The sequence below is a fragment of the Ictidomys tridecemlineatus genome, chromosome 8 (assembly GCF_052094955.1).
Source record: "Ictidomys tridecemlineatus isolate mIctTri1 chromosome 8, mIctTri1.hap1, whole genome shotgun sequence".
NCBI classification, from domain to species: domain Eukaryota; kingdom Metazoa; phylum Chordata; class Mammalia; order Rodentia; family Sciuridae; genus Ictidomys; species Ictidomys tridecemlineatus.
The window spans coordinates 39,464,695-39,489,945 of record NC_135484.1 but is presented as its reverse complement, the minus strand read 5'-3'; the positions used below and the strand labels follow the sequence as shown (position 1 = coordinate 39,489,945).

General features: G+C 32.9%; 1 protein-coding gene across 17 annotated transcripts in view; it reads right to left on the bottom strand.

Moving 5' to 3' along the window:
• Positions 1-25,251, bottom strand: part of Trdn (triadin) — a 356,336-nt gene that overhangs the window by 67,987 nt on the left and 263,098 nt on the right. For all 17 annotated transcript variants that reach the window (XM_078019258.1, XM_078019265.1, XM_078019269.1 and 14 more), the window contains 2 exons: positions 23,857-23,907; positions 8,554-8,592 (listed from right to left, as the gene is read on the bottom strand). In XM_078019258.1, coding sequence (XP_077875384.1) covers positions 8,554-8,592; positions 23,857-23,907 — 90 coding nt within the window. The remainder of the gene's footprint in view (positions 1-8,553; positions 8,593-23,856; positions 23,908-25,251) is intronic.

Sequence of the window (25,251 nt, the reverse complement as noted above, 5' to 3'; positions counted from 1 at the left end):
TGGAGTGTCTACCCAGGGAAGCTTCATCTTATCCATCTTTGAAGACAAGTATAATACCTTCTACTTTGGACATTTATTCCCTGAATATCTAGGCTAAAGAAAAAGAAATAATTTCCCTATGTGTTCACAAAGTGTGCATACTCTGTACACCATTTGTTTACTTGATTTCAGCTATTCCTTGCTATTGCCATTATCTGTTCATGTAATGATCTTCGCTTGGTATATTTCTTGAGAGTTTAACTTATAGATTGTTTTATTCCCCAAACCTAGCAAAATACCTAATATATATTTAATTATTTTGCAGGATTACTATGGTAACTTTTAAATAGGCATTGTAATGTGTTTATTCTTATGGAAGAAAGACATAAATTTAATGGAATAATCAATTAGAAGTTCCATAAGTGATAGTCACTCTGGTGACTAATAGGTACCAGCACTGTTTTTCTATTACTAACACATTAAATGAGTGTGTGGAATTTTTTACCCAGTTGGTAAAGTATAAAGACAGTTTACCCTTCTTATACATGTTCTTCTAAAGAAATACTGATTTATTTATTGCTTTTAAGTGCAAATGAATGCACAGGTAGGCCCAGTACCACCTTGCATATGCTATCTCAGGGAAAGTACCCTGTTTTCTACAGTCATTTTTAGGATGACCAAAGTCTAGAATTCACAGCACATGTGAGGATCTCACTGCTAGTTAGAAAGCAATTTTACAGTGATTCGGGCATGGCTATTTAACAGCTAGGAATGAAGCTAAAGTGAATGAAACATTGAAAATTATATAAAAAGGGACCAAATATGTCCACTTTGAAGTCGCCAAGCATGTGGCAAGAGAGATCCTGATGTCCCCTCCTCCCTCAGGAGAGAAGGTGGTAATAGGTATCTATGGATTCTTGAACAATTCAAGTTTCAATGAGCATATGGATGATTTAGGGACCTTGTTAATATGCAAATTCCTGTTCAGCAGTTCTTGTTAGGACTTAAGATTCTACATTTCCAACAAGCAACCAGAAAGAAGATGCTGAAGAAAATATAGACCACACTTTAAACAGCAAGGGCACAGATGATAACACTTTAAATTTTGTTTTGGTGTCTCTTTGGCATTTTCACATACATTATATTACATGAGTCTCACAACAAGCTTGTACAATATCACAAGATATTGGCATGCAATATCTTGTCATCAACTCTATTTTAAAACGGAGAGTTAGAAGTTTAGCAACTTAATATAGATCACTTCATGTCTATTGTCCTAGAGCTACTCCCACTATACCATCCTGCCTCCACTGGTCTTTTACACACCAAAAAACTTTCTCTGTATGTATTGTATTACAATGACAAAGCACATATAAAATCATATGTTTAAAAATAATCAAATAACTTTTTTTCCCATAGGATATGTTATTGACCTACTGTGGCTATGGTGGCTTTTGAGTGATTTTTCTTAGAAAAGATAAAGTTAACTTCAGAGATAATACGGAAGCTTAGAAAACAATTACAGGAAAAAAAGTCTAAGCAACAAACATGAATGCCATATGACATGTTATAAGAAAACATATGAAAAGAGACCAAGAGTGAAGAACTCATGGTGTATGTTTATGGCTGGAATAAAGGAGAGAAGAGAAGGCATTTTCACAAGATTGAAAGCAAGATGAAGATATATTATGCTTTCAATATGGGTCTGAGTGAAAGATTCAAAAGACTCTGATTAGATAAAAATTCATTAAAGTGGTAATGCTTTTTAAGTGTATATGTGGGGTTGTGGAGGTGGATTAGATAAATAGAAGCTAAGAAGAAATATGTTGGGGTCACTATAACATAGTGGCAGGGACAGTGGTAACCTAGCATTGCTCCCTGCAGACATTCCCTTTGTAAAAGTAGCATTGGCTGGAGGTGTATCTTTAAATAGAAAATGGGAGGAAGATATTTAGTTAATGAGTTCATTTATTTATTCATAAAGGAAATTGGAACAGTACCAGCATCTTATAAGGAAGATAAAAAAGAGAGAACACAATTTAAGAGACATTTTGAAGAACACATAACTCGGGACCTACTTGAATGCTGAGTTCTGAAAGAGAAGGGGGAGGTAAAAATGACTCAGATATTTAAGTCAATGTAAATTAATGGTGAGTCATAAATGCCATTTAGAGAGATAAGGAACAAAAGAGTCAGAGAATGGAAGAGGTATTGCATTCAATTTTAAAGAAAGTGAGGTACAGGCAGAATATTTTTATTAGATAATTATAGAAATCTGAAGATTTTGTACATGAATATTAATTTTTCTGAATAAATAAGAAAATCAAATTATTGTTAATCATTTAAGTCTTTTTGGTAAAAAACACAATACTCCTCTTTTATTTTAAATTATTTTTCCTGCTTTATGGAGGCATGCTAGACAAATAACTTGTATGTATTCAAGGTATACAATGTCATGTTTTGATATATGTATGTATTGTTAAATATTCATTAAAATCATGCAAAGTGACATATCCATTATCTCATACAGTTATGACTTTTGTGAGGTTTCTTTGGCGGTGAGTACATCACTTAAGATTAACTCCCTTGGCAAATTTTCTCAATGCACAGCAATGTTATTAAATTAAATATAATCAATGACTTGTTCTGTTCTGGCTACTCTAACAAAATACCATAGACTGAGTATCATATAAACAAATTTATTTGTAGTAGTTTGAGAAGCTGTGAAGTCCAAGATCAAGATGTCAGTAGAACTAGGGATTAAATTCAGGGCTAATGGACTACTGAATCTTATATACACAGCCCTATTTTGTATTTGATTCAGAGACAGGGTCTCAAAGAGTTGCTTAATGGCTTGTTGCTGAGGCTAGCTTTGAACTTGAAATCCTCCAGCCTCAGTCTCCCAAGCTGCTATTTGCCCAGCTAGATCTTGCCTCTTTTAATTTGATGCTATTTAAAATTTGCAAATACAACTATAGTTTACTTAGAGAAATATATGTCCATTTAGTATATAACTATTATTGTGGAAGCAATTTTGGGAGGGTAATGTTTCTCTATGATTTTTTAGTATTACTTACTAAATTAAATATGTGATATTTCGGTATGCTAGTGACATGTCCTTGACAGTGTTTTACAACATTTAACATTTTGTAGCTATAATGTAACTAATAATAAATAAGCTCATATTTCTTCAAAAAAAAGATGTCAGTAGATTGGAATTTAGCATCTGGTGATGGCTTTCTGGATCTTTGTCAGTGCCTTCCTGCTGTGGCCTCACATGATGGTAGAGACAAGATGATTCTTTAAGGCCTGTTTTATATAGGTAGAAGTCCCATGAAACTCCTTTGCAGGGACATGAATCACCTTCTAAATACCCCACCTGTTAATACTATCATATAGGTAATTAGATTTTCAACTTAGGATTTTAGGAATATCCAAACATCCAGAGCACAGCAACTATCATCCTGTACATTTAATATCCAAAATGTATTCATTATGCATAACTGAACCTTTGTATCATTTATTCAATGTTCCCCATGCCTTTTGAAGAAACATGGATAAACCCGTAGGACATCATGCTAAGTAAATAAAATAAGTCAGTCATGGAAAACTAAAATAAATACTGCATGACCTCACATATATGTGGAATCTAAACAGTATCCATTTTTGTTCTTAATGATATTACCACTTATCATTAAGGTCTACTTCTTCCTGAAAGTAATGTTTAACTATTATTTAATAACCTAACAAACTATACGCCCTGTTTGTATTCATTTTTATTGAGAGATTGAAAATTTTGTGCCTAAATATTATGCTGTATCAAAACTAAATTATCATAATATTTCTCTAGTATCACAAAAGTCATATTTTGTTGTTGTTTCACTTTTTTTTAAACAGTTGTCAGTTAAGAGGTTTAGTTTTGCCATGTAAATGATTCTTTTACTTTGAAAAATAAGAGGTGAAAAACATTGTCTAATATTGTCTAGGGATTACCTTATTAAGCAACAAGAAAACCATCCCCCTGAATTTTGCAACAAATGTTATTGGTCATCTTCACAGAATTTTAAGAAAAGATCACCAAGCAGTAGAATCCTCACATACCTTCAACTCTAATTTAATCATCCTTTCATTATTCCCTCAAAGCTCTGGAGAATTTTTTTTTTCTTCCCTTTAATTAAACTAATTTTTTCCTCCTTCAGTGTGTCTCCCAACACTTCTAATATCTGGGACAGTTCTCTCCTAATTAAGATTTCCTTTATGGATGTTTTGCTCTTCTTAGAATTCTCCATTCTATCATAAACATGAGAAGTAATTTAAAAAAATATGACATCGATTCTTTGTTCTGGAATATCAATGTTCACCTCTTAGTAAGAGACTTCTGAAAAAAAATAGTTTTGTATTCTGCCTTCAATTATTATGATAAATTCCCTTCTTCATTCTTATAAGCTGCTTCCATCACACTATTCAAGGTTTTTCAGAAAAGGGTACAGAATGACAGATTTAGGTATCAAAATAATGATTTTTTCTCGGTCATCACATCTCTTCACCTTTCTGAAAGAGGCACTGGTACTGACTGCTGACATTTTCTCATTCCTTAAAGTGTCTCCACTTCGGGATGCTGGCAACAGCAGGCACACTAAGCTCTTAGACTTCCCGATAAGGCTCTTTCCATCTCTCTGCCAGTTCTTTTACTTCTCCAAGAAGTTGTCTTTGTTCCTGACTCTTCTATCTGCTTGCTCATTTTTCTTAAAGAGCTCTCTCCTTTTTCTACTTGAAACCTCGAAACCGATGGATACAATCTGCAGATTCAAAATGATCATTCCTAAGTTCCTCGTGTCTATAGAATATCTCTTTGTGGAAACCAACATCCACTCCGCCTTAGAAGCATCCTCTTCATTTTTGCAGCTGTGGTATTTGTGGTATTTGTGGTATTCGACCATCTTCTCCAAACTCACAGACAGACATTGTATTCGAGGTTATATATAGCTATGTCATTACATCTATTCTCTTCTGGTGAAACAGCTTGGCAATTATGAAAGCATTTATAGCACAATACAGGGAGAATGATTGTGTTTTAAAATCATATGTGTTTATATGCCTGAAGGAATATATGACAAAATGTCATTAGTAGTTTTCAGTGGGTTTCAAGTTTGAGTGATTTTAAGAAACGAAAAATCATTCTACATTGAATATTAGTCATGGCTATAAATAATTTTGAAGGTAAATGAAGTTAATTAATTTAAATGAAGTTAATTAATTTAAAATTAAAACTCCAAAGCCATTGCTTCTTCTCTATGCCACCTTTATATTGTGCCCTTATTGATTTTATAATGCCCAAATTATTATAAAAATATTTTGGTTCAAATATCTGTCTGTATTTTCCTTCTGTAGGATTTTATGCTGCATGCCATCCTAAGACAATAATAACCCTTTTTTCTTATTCAAGTCCTCAAGGTTACAAATTTTACTTTTTCCTCCTTTTTTTTTATTTTGTTTTGGATCTGAAGTGTCCCCCAAAAGCTCATGTGTTAAAAACATACTCTTCAATAACACAAGGTTCAGAGATGAGGCTTTTATGCAATGATTGGATAATGAAGGCTCTGACCTTATCACTGGATTAATCCATTTGTGAATTAATGGATTGAGGATTAATACATTGATGGTTGAATGGACTACTGGGAGTACCCTCCTAGAAAGTGGATCACTGGGAGTGTTCCTGGAAATATTTATCTTATCCCTGGATCCTTCTTCCCTCTCTGTTTCCTAGCTGTCATTGATCTGAAAAGTTTTCCTACTCCATATCCTTCTGCCATGATATTCTGCTTAAGTTGGAAACTAGAGCAATGGAGTTGGCCAACCATAAACTGAGACTTCTGAAACCATGAGACAAAATATATTGTTTCTCTTCTAAGTTGTTCTTGCAGACATTTTGGTCACAGCAACAACAATAACAACAAAAACCTGACTATTACAACATAGTCCCTAAATTTTAGGAACCACCTTATAGCATGCTATACCCTGTTGCATATTACTATTGAATTTTACCCTGTTCTGCTTATCCTGTGACCCCTGGAGTCTCTTTTGCTGCTTGGTCTTTTTCTCCCTGTCTCCTATGACTGCTATGATCACCCCTCCCTCTGAGCTTACTCCTAAATAGAGTAAGCGTTTATTGAAGTTGTACCAAGTGGAAAGTATTACCTCTGTTTTGTACAACAACCCTGTTAAGTTAGGATAATGGCCTTCATTCAATAGATATGGAAACAAATTCAGAAACAAGAAGTGATTTTTAAGTAAGTTCACCCCTAACAAGTGGCAAAGGTAGTCAAATTCATTTCTTTCTAGCATAGAGCCCAGTCTGTCTTTTCAGCATTCTGCGAAATCATCTACCTAGCTCAGTTGTTCTTATGTATTCGTAATATTTCACTTTAAATACACCATTGCCATGATACTTTTACTGATTGCAGTAAATTACAGGAATGGCTCTGACCTCCCAGGTTTCACTAATATATTTTGCCTTGTAGCCATCTTTAAACAGTTCATGTCTATATTCCAATTATACTCTTTTGGAATAAAAACAACGTCTTATTGCTTGTTTGTAAATATCATCAAGCATAATTCCAGAATTGCATCATCAAAATTAGCATAATATGTGTTCTCAAAAAATTGGTTATTGGTTATATTTTATTTAAAGTGCCAGTAATACCAATTTTTCTTTCCTTATAGGAAGTTAAAAATAAATGACCCATAAAAATAGATATAAATATTTAGTGTAAATAATAATAGGTAATTTTTAATGCCTATGGTAATTTTTTGTTTATATACCAACAGCAAAATAAAGTATAAATTGCAATGTCATGCTTATAGGAAGGGACAAGATAAAACAGCTTTTATCTGATGAGTGAATTCTCATTGACACTAGTAATTTTTTTTTTAAATAGAGAGAGAGAGGAGAGAGAGAGAGAAAGAGACGGAGGGAGGGAGAGAGAGAGAGAGAGAGAGAGAATTTTTTTTAATATTTATTTATTTTTTTAGTTTTATTTGGCGGACACAACATCTTTGTTTGTACGTGGTGCTGAGGATCAAACCCAGGCCGCACACATGCCAGGCGAGTGCGCTACCACTTGAGCCACATCCCCAGCCCATACTAGTAATTTTTATATGCAATTTTTCTTTTTCTGAAAATACATCTAAATTTCAGTAATTTTTTTTATTATGTAAACACTCAATATATCATTGTAATTCTATATACATCTTCCCACAGCTTAAAATTGCTATTTTTTATCTTCTGGCAGAGAACAAACGCTTTGAGGTTATATAAAGTCATTTAAAATGGTTATATTCATTCACTAAAAATAAAATGACTTAGACGATTCCTTTTCATAAGCTGGCAGAAACTTTAAGAAAAGTGACATTAATAATTCAGGCTAACATTAAATATATATGAGAGTGTGTGTATATATATATATATATATATATATGAATTGCTTATAGTAACAACTTAAATATAGGATCAAATTTGTGTAAATGAGAATAGGCAAATATTTTAAGACCAACAATATGAATTTTTGCATGTATATAGCATCAATTTCACTGGCCAGAGATATAGAGATAGATCCTTTTTTGCTTAGATATAGTCCTATACATTTCTTTATATAGATATAAAGTATTTAGGTTATCCCTAAATATAATATACTTAATTCAAATTTTTTTCTAGATTTATAATCTCTGTTTCTGTATTTTCATCTAATCTATGATGTTTCTTCTCCAACTTTTATTGTCTGCCCTGAGTGCCAGCTAATCTCTTGACTTTATCTTTTGCAAAATATGCTTTTAGAAAATTAATTTTAAAGGTATTTTGATATTTAGCCAGGCATGGTGGTGCATGCCTGTAATTCCAGTGATTCTGCATGCTGAGGCAGGAGGATCACAAGTTTAAAACAGTCTCAGCAACTTATCGAGGTTCTGTATCAAAATAAAAAAATAAAAAGGGATTGGGAGTGTAGATCAGTGTTTAAGTGCCCCTATGTACAATCCCCAGGACAAAACAAATAAATAAAGGCATTCTGATTTTTAAATTTATAGCCAATATGGTAATCAACTGCCTCTCCAAAGAATATTTGTATATTTAGTCAATGAGAAAGAAAAGGGTTGAATTTATTACATTAAAGTATATAAAACCACTATTTTGAGATTTAAAATAATGGTTGATTATAGGTGAATGTAAGTATATAAGGCTCAACTGATCATAAAAATAAGTTTTTTTTTCAGATTAATAACCTTAGCAGTTTGTGAACAATATTCAATTGTCTAGTAAATAAACAGAGAGAAGAAAGTGCTAATGGTTGGGGTACTTTGATAAACTCACCCTAAACACACTGTTAGTATGGAATTTACTTTAATTTTAGCATACTTTTAACTTAATATATATAGGGAGGGTGCGCTGATGCTGATATCTTTTCAGTGTTTTGCATGTCTCAAGGCTTTACCCCACCCTGCCCTGATTGTACAACCAGCCTTGTTCAGACCAAACAGAACTTTTTTTTCTAATGTTAAAATTTTAACAAGTGTTCTTACCTGATTTTGAGATCTTTTCATCTGTTTTAGTTTCAGGTCCTGGAGTAAAACATGTACATAAACACATTCAAATAATAATAAAAAAAAAAAAGAACACTAATCAGTACAAGTGGATTAACAGGCAGTTTTCATTGATTTTTCTTATATGTTCTCAATTTCAGTTATAGTTACTTTCATCACTACATTATACTTTTATAACTATGTCATTGGAAAATGTACCTTTGATAAATCATAAAGTAATTTAAGCAAAGCTAGTTTGATTTCAAACTCCAGTTTGCCAAAACGTTTTATATTAATAAAGTAATTTGGCATCTTGTTCTTATAAAATCCAATCTCCTATGATTCATAAGAGCTTTGAAAATGAAGAAATTGTAATCACTACCATGATTTTCCCAGTTTGACCAATTTAAGCAATTTTCTATTTTTGACTGATACACTTAATTCATGGAGCTCCACCTGGTGGTTAATTTAATAATTTCAAAATGACATAACTACAGTTTTATAAGTATTTCTAATATTATTAATTTTAAAAAATAAATGAAATAGATCAATATTAAGTTTAATAACATAAGCAAACATTGGAATAATAACAGTTTTCTTATCGTCATGGGATAATTCCTTTTGTCTATAAATTATGCTTTCTAAAGTATCAGTATAAAAAATAGTTTTTAAAAAATGCATAATTTTTACAAATATCCAAGTAATACCTATGATACCAACCTATCCAAGGTAATAATGATAGTATTTTAAAATTTCCAGTTCCTTGCCTTATTTAGTCAGGTTTGCTTAGGGTTATAGTGCCATCCCTGGGCAAAGAGACTTCTTTTGTCTAATGGAATGATTTAGTTACAGTACAGCTGTCTTCCCTTCAAAAACAGGAAAAACAAACCCATAACAGGGATGCTCACTGAGCATTGACCATGCCTCAGAAATGGTGTTATCCAGTGTTATTCAGGTTGTAGCTTAAGGGGTTGGGGATATGGCTTAGCTGGTAGTGTGTTTGCCTCTCATGCACAAGGCCCTGGGTTCAAACTCCAGCATTGCCAAAAAACAAACAAAAATACCTCACGTTGTGTCTTTGTAGTTTCTCATTTTCTGTAGTTACAGTGTAAAATAGCACATCTGTTTAACTGCAAAATTTTGTGATAGAGAATTACGTAGTCATTTGCATCTTACTTCCTTTAAGGTTCAGATTCACATCCTATAAAAAGTGATGTCAGTGCTATTAATGTACTTTGACACTTTTTGGCATATATTTCTCCCCATTTGTTGAGACTTTCACTTCACTGGATAGGAGAAATTTGATGTTGATATTTGTTTTTTTTTATGTGCCTTAATGTTATATAAAATATAATTTATATAGTTTTTTTCTCTATCTATATTCCCTGTTTAGATGATAAGCTCTGAACAAAAACCATGTCTTCTTTACTAAAGTACCAGGGTTTGGTCAAATAACTGACACATGGCATTTGATCAATAAATATTGTTGAATGAATAGTGAAGGAAATGGTAAATAGGAAAAAACAACAAAAAAGGTCTCACTTGTATATTTTAGTCCTAGAAGAAATTGGTTTATCTCATGCTTCTAGAACTAAAAGGAAAATTCAGTTTCACATAGCTGTTACACTTATCTTTATTTTAGAATGATATGTTTTCCATTAAGTAGTATTATTCTTATTTTTTTCAATTAAGCAGTATCGTTCAGTGTTCAACCATACCAAATACGACCACCACTGACTCAATGACTCCTATATTATTGGTTTTCCTGGTGCTGTGTGCTTTTTCTATACCAGTCTGGCTAAAATTAAGTTATATGTCGTTCCTTCATCCATAATAAAACACTACCAAACTCTTTTTGGTGGTAAATTTTGATGAGTTTGAGTTTCACTGAAAGAGAAAGAATTTTTTTTTCCCTCAGGAAGTTCCTTTTTGATTGAATTATGCTAAAACCAATGTTATAAGTTTCAAACAAATTAGCCAAATTTTAGTAGCAAAAATCAATTTTCTAAATAATTTATTATGGTTCAAGTTCTGGTCCACTGTGAATTTGTATTATTTTATTATTCTATAAAGTAAGTGTTATTTTTTATCTGCAGATGCAGTAGTTAAGGCTTACAAAATAACTTGTCAAAATTCTTTCAGTTTTCAGGTGGCTGTAACAGGACTCCCTTGTAGCTTCTCAGCCTTTTCTCCCTAATCAGAAAGCCCATCACAAGGACCAAATGACCCCCCTCTCCTCCTTAGTTCTCCACTTCTGAAGTACATCTGAGGCATATAATTTAATTTCCCAGAAACAGATGCCTACAAGTTTAAGTCTTTTTTTTTTTCCCCTAGGATAGGGCTGGCTGTTATTTTGCTAATTAAAATGAGGTGCCTCTTTTCAAAAGAGCCTTGCTCTTTTACTCTGCACATGGCTCTTATTCAATCACATTGTCATTTTACCCTTGAAATAGAATTCTCTTAGCTTTAATATTTGTATAAAGATCTTTTAGAAGAACTAAAAGTTGTGGATAACATTTTTATAGCATGCAATACAACTAAAATCAACTTGTACATAAAATTGCCTATCATGCACTATCAAATATACAAGTGTGTGAGGATCCTCTCACTGAAATAGGATTACTGGGTTTTAGTATTATGTAAACACTAATCAGATAACCCAAAAGTAAATTATTACTTGTTTTGGAGTGTCAAGAGCCAGCTTTTGAATCATGTAATCTGTCTTTAAAAGCCAGATTCCTTACTAAGTTTTGCAACCTTCAGTATTTCTTAAAACAAGTCTCCATTTTGTCGTTCACAAAATGGAGAAAATAATGTTGTAAAATTGTGAAAGTTTTAAGTGATAAGAGCATCAGTATTTTAAAATTATGCTCATTAAATTGCATGACCTTTCAATGTAATTTATTTCTTCATACACAATTGGGACTTCACCCTTGAAATATTCAAAATGGGAATTTGTATGTGAGAAATTGTCAACAGATTTTCTAAGGTGAGCAGCTCTTTTATTAGGCTATTTGGTCATTAAGAGTTTAATGCCTCATTGTGTGGATGACATTTCTAATGATGATTAATTTTTGAGTCATATAAGGATGCAGTTCCCAACTAGCACCTATTTCTGGTCATATTTTAAAAAACCAACAATATATACATTTAAAAAAATTTAGTCCCAAAGGCTGTTCTGAGAAGCTACAGGAAACTAAGGACAGTGATTAATGCTGTTGATTGAAATCTGGAGACCAGAGAGAGGAATGGGCACTTTTATTTTTTTCACTCAGTCTTCTCTGCTTACATTTTTTTCTACCACTAGCTAGTATTGAACATTAATGCAATATCTAGCTTGTATAAACACTTGTCCCTGGAGCCCTTCATTTTGGGCTCACATACAAGCATTTCAGAAACATGGAATCAAGAAATCCCCATGCAGAGTTGTTGAGGCAGACAACCTGCCATTTCATATGGAGCACTGACTTTTCCAGGCTGTTGATTTCATTTATGAAATGTAAATTGCTGATGGGTCTAGGGAGGGGAGCTTCATTAATGATTTTTCAATGTCATCAACACTGTGCTGTCAAGTAGAGCAGGCAGACCAATGCTTTAGCAAGAAGATCAGGGGAAGACAGCAGAGAAGACCCACTCTGCTTAGGAGTTTCTGCTCTGTCTTCATTAAACAAAAGGAAAGGAATTTGTTCGATATATAAATCCCAAGAATCTGCATCCTTTTCAAGGGTCTTCTATTTTAAACATTTTGCAAGAAGGAAATTCATTATCTTTTATTGCTTTTCTTGCTTTATTTTGTGTACATGACCATATTACATACAGGCCTTATATATGTAATAAAATGCAATGATTATTATTTTTTCAACCCTGCAATATTTTGCATTTGCCACATGGTTACAACTAAGCAAAGTACACTATATGCATTACCTGTATATCATTACTTTAATATTAAATATTCATTTGGTTATTAGTGTTCTAATCCCAATATCATATAAACTTTATGAGTCCTGGGATGAAATCTTATTTTCTTTGCTATATGACTGTACTTAGGAAGTGTTTTGCACATAGTACAGATCAATAAATGTTTCTTTAAAAATGGAAAAATTATATAATCTTTGCTTACCACTCCTTTGAAGTAAATATTAATAGACCCACTTTCCAGATGGCAGTATTGATGCTTAATAAGAAGTCTAAATAATAAGTTTTAATAACTAAGTCCATATGTCCTAGTAAGTAGCAAAACTGTCATTTGAATCCTGTTTTTCTTCTAATTCCAAAGCTTTAAGCACTCTGCAGCACACTGCCATACCTACTGTTGCTATTAATAGAGTTAAAAGCTTTAAAACATTTCATACATAAAAACTATGTAGGAAACCACATTCTCTTTCATATAGGCAAATTATATTATCTAGATTTTATTCTGTTGACAAACTAGCTGTCTAGCTGTAAAACTATAATTAGCATATACAATATAGCTACTGAAGTTTCTATTTTTTTTATCCGGTCATTAAATCACCAATTATATTAATATGACTCCTAAATTGATCTGGTAACAATAAATAGAAAGACTCAGCATTGATAGAAAGTTGATAGCCATCTCACACACTCCTGAATTATTACTATTATTCAATATCATGGAAATTTTTTCTACTAAAAAGCAAGTCACAGAACCTCTTCATATAAAATATTCAAAGGAACATTATTAGCATAGTTATCCCTTTTCAATCACCTTTGAGTTTTAATCTGAGGGAGTCTGGAAAGCATGATGGCAGAGGACAAGAATCTAGTCACCCCACCAGATGAGTCCTGCCAGCTGCAGGATAACTGTGTGCCCTGGGCAAGGCAATCTCAGAGTTTCCTTTCTCATCTTAATAAAAAGATCACTGTGAAAATCAAAGAAACACTGCATGGGAAGTTTTTAGCCCAGTGCCAGGTACAAAGTAAATTGAGCATATTAGTCATGTTGTTGACATTAAAAAAATTTTTTTAGTTGTAGTTGGACACAATATATTTATTTTATTTATTTATATTTATACGGTGCTGAGGATCAAACCCAGGGCCTCGAACGTGCTCTACTGCTGAGCCAGAAACTCAGCCTCACGTGTTTGATATTTTAAATTATTTTTCTTATACTTTTCTAACATAATTTTAAATAAAATATGTTAGTAAATTGAAGTTATATTGTAAATATATGGCTTGCACATCATGTGAGCAACCTCAATCAATAAATGGTCCAAGGACATAAACACACACTTTTCAGAAGAGGACATACAATGAGTCAATAAATATATGAAAAATGTTCATCATCTCTAGCAATTAGAGAAATGCAAATCAAAACTACTCTAAGATATCTTCTCACTCTATTCAGAATGGCAGCTATTATGAAGACAAACAACAATTAAGTGTTGGCGAGGATGTGGGGAAAATGGTACACTCATACACTGGTAGTGGGACCACAAATTGGTACAGCCAATATGGAAAGCAGTATGGAGATTCCTTTGAAACTGGGAATGGAACCACCATTTGACCCAGCTATCTCTCTCCTTTGTCTATACCCCAAAGATGTAAAAACAGCATACTACAGGGACACAGCCACACCAATGTCTATAGCAGCACAATTCACAATAGCAAAACTGTTGAGCCAAACTAGATGCCCTTCAGTGAATAAATGGATTTAAAAAATGTGGCATGTATACACAATGGAATTTTACTCAGCAATAAACGAGAACAAAATCATGGCATGTGCAGGTAAATGGATGGTATTGGAGAAGATAATGCTAAGTGAAGTTAGCCAATCCCCCCCCCACCCCCCCAAAAAAACAATAGCTGAAGTTTTCTCTGATATAAGGAGGCTGACTCATAGTGGGGTAAGGAGGGGGAGCATGGGAGGAATAGATTAATTATAGATGGGGCAGAGGGGTGGGATGGAAACAGAGGGGGCAAGGGATTAGCAAGGATGGTGGAATGTGATAGAAATCATTATTCAAAGTACATGTATGAAGATACAAATTGGTGTCAACATACTTCATATACAACCAGAGATATGAAAAATTGTGCTGCATATATGTAATAAAAATTTAATGCATTATGCTGCCATTTAGTATTTTTAAAATCAATAATAATAATAATAATAATAAAAACATTTTGCCTTTTTGATGAAAACCTGCTACTATTGCTACTACTATCACTACTACTACTACAACACAGAATGAATGCACACACCCCCTTCCTCACTCTGTCTGCTGTCAGAGTCCTTATTGAATGGAATGTAGAACTACTGTCACTACAATGATTTCAGTATTTCTGATTTTGGATAGCCATTACTGAACTCATGTAGTTTCCTAAATATATCTTAAGAATAATGGCTGTTTTGCCCAGACTCACTGTGCTATAATAGAGAGAATTTGAGTTTCTTTGCTGTGGTCTCATTACTTTGTTGTCTTCATGAATAAAACCACAAGGAAGTTAAGATGTGACTGGCTTTGAGTTTGATTCAGAACTTTTTCAGTTCATAAGCTTCTCAAAGAAGAACATGCTCCAAGTTTGAACAAAATCATGCACAGGAAGCCAATACCTGATATCTGATACATAATTTTTCATCATAGCTATGTCTCTTACTCAGTATTCTAGTGACTGCTCAATTTAACGTTTTCCTTCTTCTTTGTAATTGTGTCCAGAATTTGACACTGTTTACATCCTCTGTGCTCCTATTTCCCTGTGTTTCAAAAGCAGTGTTGTCCATCATGAATTAGAGTACTCCATGCATAACATAGAGATAAGGTGGTGTCTTGTCAAGTTATTTCACAACCTCATCCACATCAAGGAATTGCAGAAATAATGTTTGCACTGCAGTGAAAGAAAAAAATGGATAAAACAACCGAGTAATAATCCTTCCATTTGAAAAGAACTTTCTTTATTAACCAAGTGATCTAATGCATGACCTCTGAAACTTCTCTAAATTTAAATTTGCTCACCTTATGAAATGGAAATAATTATAATCATCTCATGTACTTGTGGTTAAGATTAGATGAATAATTTAAAAAACACTTCCTCAGCATTCATGTACTAGCATCTAAATTATAGATATCCATTGTTTGGATGATATTTTGATGCATTTCATTTTCTTTCACTGTCTTGTGTGATCTTTGTACATGGAGATTTTGTTTCATTCCTCTTTGCAGCCTCAGTGCCTGGAATGTTCCCAGAATGTTACACCCACACTCAAAAATTGTTATGGATATAAAAGAATTTAAGATTTTATTTCAGAATGACAAGAAATTAAAAATTTATGCTTCCCATTTAGCTTGTTTATACCACAATAAGAAGTGGAATTCCCTGTCCCACTGAATAAAACCATTCCATGGTTGGGAGAGCATGCTAGAAATGATCACCAGACATTGAATACTGCTGTGCACTGTCTTCAGTATTTTCATATTTAATTTGGTACATTCACTTGAAATGATCCATAATGGCCAAGTGAATTCATTAGTTTATAGTTATTTAAAACTTGAAGCTAGGGTCCCAATCCATTCTCTCTCTCTCTCTCTCTCTCTCTCTCTCTCTCTCTCTCTCACACACACACACACACACACACACACACACACACACACACACACACACACCCCTCATCACTATTATTTCAAAAAAATAAATTTTATATTTCCACAGGTATGGTTCTAAAATGGCTCTAGTTCACAGTGCCTGCACTTAGTGTATGATTCAATATTCTATGCCTGATTCTGCAGTCCTTTCCTTGGCAAGATTCCCATAGGAATTTGATGCTGAAAAAAAAAAAAAGTTTGCTGAGTGGACATTAAAAACACAAAATAGGCCAGAGGGCATTGTCTCTTTTCAGCACAGAGTAAATGCATATATTGTTCCTGCCTCATTCTGTCATCATTTCATCTTCATGGTTCTTTGTCTTTTGTGTATGCTAAATGCAATTTACCACATTTCTGACAGTGTCACTCTGCCTTTATCTGTTTTTTCTTTTATGCCTACTTATGTATAGCCTCATTATTCTTTCCTTCCCTGAAGCTTCTCAGTATGAAGTGTATGCATTTAAATAGGTACGATATAATTGGAGATGGCTGCACACATTGTAGGTCACACAAAGAACTGTCAGTCAGAACAAGTCTTATGATGTTATTTGAAGATGGCAAGATAACTCATTGGATATATTTCAACTAATGAGCCAATTGACATTAAACCATTCAATGGGTCCAGCATGCTTACAATAATCACTTGCACATGTAAACAAGCAGACACTCGTTGTTTTTTCAAGGGAAAGTCACTAACTAGATTCTCTCGTTTCTCTGAGTACCAACATTGATTTTCTAAACTTGAAGCAAGAATAATCAATTAAGTTAATGAAAAGTCTTAGGTTTAAATATGGATCATCCTTTATCTGGTTTAAATATGTAAAAATTGGTGGATGATCTTATATGAAATATAAGACAATTCAAAATTTTGAAATGGATGGGAAAATGAAAAGAATTATTCTTACACTTAAGATTTTTTTCTCTCAAGGACAGAAGCATAATGGAGTGATAAGAAAAGTAGATTTGCAGAGTCAGACTGAACCACTCTAATCCTATTCTGCTGCTTTTAATGAGGGCTTAAATTGAAAGAATAGAAGGAGAAAATACTGTACTTTAAACTTATAATTATATATATATGTATATATGACATATACATACAAATATATTTCATATACATGTAGTAGTATACACATCATGGTTATATTTAACTATTTGGAAGAAAGAAATAATGATTTGAAGTGCTTTCATAAATTTCTTTTGTAAAGACAATGGTTATAGAACAAATTCTGGCACATTAAATGACTTTTCTTACCAACATATAACCTCATTGCATCTACCATCTTGGCATGATAAGCATATTGAGAAAAGTGTTAGGCTGTAATTTGCTGCTCAGTGTGGGGCAGTTCTTCTGTAACAGATATAATTTTCATCTTAATAATTATTCAGAGGCTGAGGTTGTGGCTCAGTGGTAAAGTGTCCGCCTAGCATGTGTGAGGCCCTGGGTTCAATCTTCAGTGCCACATAAAATAAATAAATAAATAAAATAAAGGCACTGTGTTCAACTACAAGTAAAACTAAATATTTTTTTTAAATAATTATTAAGAAAATGAATAATAATGGACTTGTAAAGTCCTATACTGACATTTTATGTTTTAGAATCCCGATAGGTCTTTTTTTTTCAATCAAAAACAAATCATCTGTAACTTTCCCCATTCCTAGTAAATACAATAAAATTATTATGGAAAAAAATATTGAGTGTGTGGTTAACATTTACTAACATATTTCAACACTGAAAAGAGGGATAGAATTTAGTGACTTTTAAATCTAGTACCAAATAGCTAATCCAGAGTAGAAATATTTGATAACCATTTAATCCTGTGTGTCAATTTCTGTACTGTTAACATGATACTCATGATATTTTCTCCTTAAATAATTCAAAGCTGAATTATATAATACTAACAAATTAAATCATAAATCAGGCACAAAGTACACAAAAATAAAAATATTAATGTGGATTATTACACTCAATATTGTAGACCAATTATTAGGTTTTTATATTACAGCTAGTCGATATTTATTCAAAAAATGACAATATTATGAATAAAGATTATGATCTTCAGTATTATAGAAAAATTTTAGAAATTCAGAATGGTGAGTCAAACATATAGGTTAATTGAGCTTTCTTATTATGAATATTAATTATGTGATAAAATAAATCCCCATAGTAAAAGTTTAAACCAAATTAGTACTTTAAATAATGTTAAACTAGAACTTTTTCACAGAAACACAATCTTTTTATTATTTTAATCATTTGACATTATAATATTTGTGGTCACCTGATGTAGCAGTTTGAGAATACTGGGTAAGTATAAACTGACATCTATTGGATTAGCATATTCCGGAAGGTTCTCCATGGGATAAATCTCTGAAATGAACTCTGATTCTTTTTCATAAGAGCAGATACACAATATGTATTCTTCAACAAACCATTGTGCTTTTCCCTATACATTTGTATCTGGATAAATCAGTATTAAAATATTGTTTATGGAACGAACCATCAGGAAAGTTATGGTAAGAATAAAACCAATAACAACTGAACATAAAATCTTTCAAGAAATAAAAAGCTGGCAGACATTGCTAGCTTTACCCCTAAAGTTGTCTGGTTGCTTTCATGCTAAGAAGAATATCCTCAGCTTTGCAAACTTTAATCTTTATTTATTATTCACTAACATTACTTGGAACTTTGCTCTTTATATGCCCACATCTTCAAATTTCATATATAGGCCATTATGTCACACAAGTATTTCTCCAATCCTAATCTGCATTATGAACCCCACACTAAAAAAAAACCAGATGCCAACTCCACGTGCCTACTTGAATGTCCTAAATATGCCTCAAACTCAGCTTGTTATAAACCAGAATTATGATCTTATAGCTTTATCTTGACTTATTCCACCATCCCATCTCAATGTTTTATTTCATTTCAGCATCCCATCTCATTTTAATTGAACCTTTCTACAACATTGAAGTAACATTGAATTGCATTTCCACCTTATAAGATATTATCAAGTTCATGATGCTGAATTCTAAGTATGATAATCTTCCTTCCCAGGTTACACAAAATTATTTATATACATAGTCCTCCTACCTCATGGGGGAGGTAGAAGCTTAACTTGGGTAAATGCCAATTAGCAAGCAAGGGTAGCCTGAACACACTCATCAGCCATCTCCTTAAAATCCTGTGTTTTTTTGTTTTTTTTTTCTCTAGGAACACACACATGCTGAAAAACTCTGGTCTTTTGTTTCAATGGAGGTGTGTTCAGCATATATTTCCTAACATACTAATCTTTTTCCCTATTGCAGTGCTATTGAGTAAAGTCTTCCTTGCATGTTTGATAGAGTCTGGTGAAATTTTCCTTTGAGATCATGATTGGGTTATTATCATATAACAACTTCAGGAAATTTCTTTCTTATTATGATATCTGAAATCATTTTTCCAATATATAAAAAGCTGTCTATAAAGCCACTTAGTGTCATTTTGAGGGTAGTAATTACGGGTTCATTCAAATTGTCTTTGTTTTTGGTAAATTTTGGTCATTTAAAATATTTTAGAAATTTCCATTTCATCTAAATTTTAAACACATTTACAAAATTTTAGTTTTATATTCACCTATGATTTAAAAATTTCTACTTTATCTGCAAAGTGCTACATTTTTTCTATTTCTTAGTCTCTCTCTCTCTCTCTCTCTTTCTCTCTCTCTCTCTCTCCTTGTCCCTCCCTCCCCATCTGTTTCTAGTCCTTTTCCTTCCACCACCCCCCCACTTTGAATATCTTCTGTGTCAATTCTGTTTGAGATTTGTACATTTCAGTAATTCTTACTTTTTAAAAAATGTTTACTAACATTTTTCTACTTATTATTTTATGATGCAGTATATTAAAAATCCCTCAATTGGGGAAATTTTGTTAATTTCTCTATATAATTCCTGGCCTAATTATTATTTTGAAGAACTTATTTATATAGAGGAGTATATCTTTAATGTTATTTAAATATATGGATGTGATCATGTTACACATATTCAAGCAAATTGGTTCTGAGGTTATATAGTCTAAACGCATTTTTCTTTAATGTTTGTATACAGTTTTCATTTTTACTCCTCCCATAAACTGAATTAATATGCTGATCTACACAATTTCATATTTTCTTCATACTCTTATAATCAGCTTCAGACTTACAGAGTGACTCATATACAGCAAAAAGAATAAACTACCCAACATGGTCCATTTTATTAGTTACTCTCACCTGGAATCTCTTGCAGTTAAGTGCACCAAGAGCCTAAGACTTCCCCAATAGCATGGCAATGGGTCTGACATTGCCACAAGTAACACATGCCCTCATCCTCCATTCTTTTGGGGCCTGACTGTAATCTCAAGGCAGAGGTAGAACACAGAAGGCCTGAAATGAAGACAGCAGAGTCTGCCTCAAATGACAACAGGACTCCAACCAACACCAATCATTTTTTACTATGATTTGGAATTTGGGGTTGTACTTCAACCTGAGATTTGTATTATTATTGCTACTGTGTTTTTTTTCCTTCCTTTGTTCATTTTTTTTTCTTTGAATTATGGTTATATGGTTACTGCCAGTAACCTCAGTCTTATGCTGGGCCTCCCTTCCAATATTTATTCTGAAGACATGAGACCTCTGGCCCACAGTGTTAGTAGAAATTTTCCTGAATAAGTCTCTTCCAGCAGGTGACTTGTCTCAGGTCCAAATGAGAGCTGAGCCTATTTCCTTCATTTTCCTGGGTCTGCAATTCCTTTAAACTGCAATCCCAGAGAGATGCTAGCAGCAACTGGGGGAGGAAGGATTTTACTTCTGAACCTGGTAAAGTGCAGTGAGATTTAATTAAAATCCCTGGTTATTCCAATATACATTATTGCTTTAACTATATTGGAGCACCACTACTGTCAGCAATTTTGTTGTACCATGAAGTTTCAGACTGGCTCACTACCTTTCTAATTTGTTTTTCATTCAATTATTTTTTTCTTCTTGCTTGCACATGACAAAGTCTTTTTTTACCCATCTACATTTTATCTTTTATTTTAATGACCATAGAAGAAATCTTAGCCTGCATATGTACTTCCATTTTTTTGGAAAACAAGGCTTTAAAAACCAGATTCCATGCCTCCACACATAATCACCGAGAGCGAATCTCTGTTACTGTGTCCTCAACAATATTTTTTATTTTAATTCAAAAAATCTGGTTAATGCATAACCAGGTTTAAGAGTGTGCATGATATTCTCATATTATGTCTGATGCTTCTTTAATGGAAATTCCATAAAGCCTATTGAAGAACTCCACTTACTAAAAGAAATAATGAACTCTTAACCCAATATTTTTTTAAATGTGATTCCTGTTAGTGAAGATTAATTTGAAATGCAACTGTTCTGTTTTGTGCAAGATGACATTGATCACAGACAGAAAGTCCAACAGGATACAACCTATCACAGGTGAAATGAAAGTCACTTTGCATGTCATGATGACATTTGACTTATAACATGTCCACATACTGTCATTCACATTCAGCACTTTAGGTTTCAATTCTGGCTGGTTGTTTGATAAAAAGAAGAAATTTAATGCATGAAATTTCAAAGCCCCATTAATATTTTAGCACATATTAGGGGAAAACGGTTGTTGCTCTAAATAGGAAAATAAAATGAATATCCCCAGGGTAATTTGAAGGCTCAATTTCTAAAATAATAATAATAACAATAATAAGTGGAATGGAATTTAAGTGATTTTTATACAAAGGAGCCTTAAACTTCAAAGTGCATCTTCTTCAATATGTGTATGTGGCTCTCCTCAATGTTTGTTTTCTCTGATCATAAACTGGCTGGGTTAGACTGGCTATTATGGAGTTACTGAAAGAAGATGTCTGAAAAGGAAGGAGAAAAGACAAATGATCCTTCAGCAGACATTTCCTGTGATTGAAGACTGATGTGAACAAAAACTAAACTTCCTTAATAAAAATATGGAGATGTACAATATTTCTAACTTTTCATTTGATGTGTTTTTGCCTTAGATTGACAAGAAAATATAGAATCATCATGAGATTCAATCACTTAATGACATAAGACCATTTCAATTTAGATTGTTATATAAATGCCCAAGGCAATTGATAGTAAGATCATAGAAAAAAACTCTAAAGTCTGTTTAAATTGCTAAAATAATTTAGCAATTAGGATCCAGTATAATTTCCTTAGACATCACAATTCATCCCTTGAACTACAAAACACAGCAAGTTTTTAACTGTCTACTGAAAACATAATGTACATATGGAAAAAGTTTAATTTTTCCTACTTATTCCTTAAATAGCAAAATTATGTATCACACCAAAAGAATTCCAACTGTAGGGGTTGAAAGACAAAAAAAAATTTAGGCATGATAATACATTTCTAAAAGGAAGCAAAAATGCATTTGGAGCTGTACAGCTTTAAATACTTTAGAAAACACCAAGTACATACATAGACAGAGGAAAAAAAATGTGCTGTGTTCTTACGTTTCATTAAATAACAATTTTATTTAATTTAAAATTAATTGCAAAATTTAAAAGGACTTAAGGGTATGGTTTATACATTGCCACACTAACTAATGGGGGCTCTCCATGAATCCTTTATTTCTCCCACTGATTCTTCTGTCAGCGTTCCCTTCCTGCTGCTCTCCACATTTTCACAGCTCTAACATATATTTATATAAGTACACCAGAAGTTTATTTCTTTTAGGGGAAAATGAAAAGTGGCAGTGGCCTAAAATTTTTACTGTGAAGTCCTTCTACATTGGTCAATAACTTCTCTGGATCATTTTGCTTGGGTAAAGGTAGAAACAGGCTATTTCTAATATTCAGGATGGTAGGTATAGTTCATGGTTTCTCTGGTTTCAACAATTTACTAATATGGGCATAATGGAAACTTTCTGATGTTTATTCTGACACCAATAAGTAATCAACAGCTCTGAGCAAAATGCCATGCTTTTGGAATGTAATTGGATTAGCTAGAAACTAAACGTATTACACTGGAGTTAGCATGTTTACTTATGTTTCAGGAGGCCTAACTGGATGCAGGGAATGTTAGAATCCACCTTTCTTCAAGCTTACCACAGTGTTAAGACTAGAGGTGCAGCATGCCCCAACAGAATGGATACAGAGCTTGTATGGGAAACTAGTTCTGAGACAGACTCTGCTACCTACTATAATAACTTTTAAAAGTTTCTAGACCAGTTGGATTTCTTTATCCATAAAATGAGAAAGGGGATTAGACATCTTATCTACCAATATCTCCTACCTACATATTTTGTTTGCAATTCTGTTGTATCTGAACTTAGAAAATAGCAACCTTTCATAGAGAAATGTTAAGTATTTCATTTTATCCTAAATATTTGCTTTCTATAGGCTATTGATTCTTCTTTTGATATTTACAGAATGTATATTTCCCCATCTACTATGGGATTGTGGAATCAAAATAGCATGTAATTTTTCAAAGTTCAGTATTTCTGACACAGCTATTCTTTCTTTGCTATTTCATTGTACAATTTAGAATTTGATGACGGGGAATAAGTACTTTTTCCTTCCTTTAAAAACATGACAGCAAATGAAGACTGTTGTTTTGAAAACCAGAGAAAAGAAATAATATATTACTGTGTTGCCAATTGCTTAATATACCATGGGCAGACCAAGGTGGTTTTACATCTCATTATGCCACATTACCTTTTTCCTTTTGGGTAGATGGGACCTTCACTTCTTTCCCTGTAATAATCTCTGAAAAGAAACATTAAACCATTATTTAAAGTCACAATAAAAGATGTGAGAACACAGGTATAATGGAGACAATGAACTATCAGTAGAGCAAAATCTATGTAGAAATAATATGATACTTTTATCCCAAAATTATTTTTATTAGAGACAAAGAAACAATTGTACAGAATAAAGTAGATCTCCTCAGATCAACTGTATTTAAACTTAAATTGTCTAATAAGCTATAATATCCTCATTCTTTTAAGATGGTGAGCATTTGAATGGCCAGGAACTTATTTATAATCTTAGAAAATACATAATTTCAGCATCGAGAAGTCTCCCAAACTATTTCAGTGCTGACTCTGTTTGTTTGTCTGTTTCATAGTATGCTTTTCCAATAAAATAAACAATCCAATGGAAAAACCACATACATTATGTAACTGTACTGTTACAATCTTCAGACTCAAATCAAACTGTTCAAGATTGAAACTACCCAAAAAACCGAAGGCTGAATGTTTCCTAGGATAAGCAGATAGTGATCCATTGTTGGGGGAGGAAGTAGAGAAGACTGAAGGAACTTTGAAGCCTGCAGAAGGGATTGGGGGAGAGCTGGTGCCATGGGGTAGAATGAGAAGAACATTATTACCCTATATACATGTATGGTTACACTACTGGTGTGACTCTGCATCATGTACAACCAGGGGAATAAGGAGTTGTGTTCCATTTGTTTACAATGTGTCAAAATGTATTCTTCTATCATATGTAACTAATTAGAACAAATTTAAATTTTTTAAAATAAAATGAATGATAGATAGTAGGTTGAGGGAAAAGAAGCTAAAATAAAAATTGAGAGATCATTTCATTAAGAAAGCAATTTTTAATTCGAAACTCCCAAATACTTAAAACTGTGGTCCATAGTTGAAATAAGTCAAATAAAACTTTATTCTACTAGCTTCAGTACAGTGCAATCACTACCATATTATGAAGTCCAACATACATTCAAACAATTCCTTGAATATCATCATAGCTCACCAACAGTCTACCAAAAAGAGAAGACCTGTTTTCTGCTTCCTCTACAACATTAATGTTCAATATCTACTCTGTAGATGAAATAAATTTCAATGAGATGGGAAGGGAAAAAATCCCTTTTTACCTTCCCATTTTGTAGTTTGGAATGAAGAGATTATTATGGTAAAGATTGTAAACAGAAATGTACTCTACCAATCATTTAGAATTACTAAGTGTAGGTGGCTAAGGATGTGTTAAGAATGAGTTTAAATGCTTTGGATACATACTAAGGAATGAGATAACTGGGTCAAAGTTTATAGCAGCACAAGTCACAATTGCTAAGCTATGGACCCAAACTAG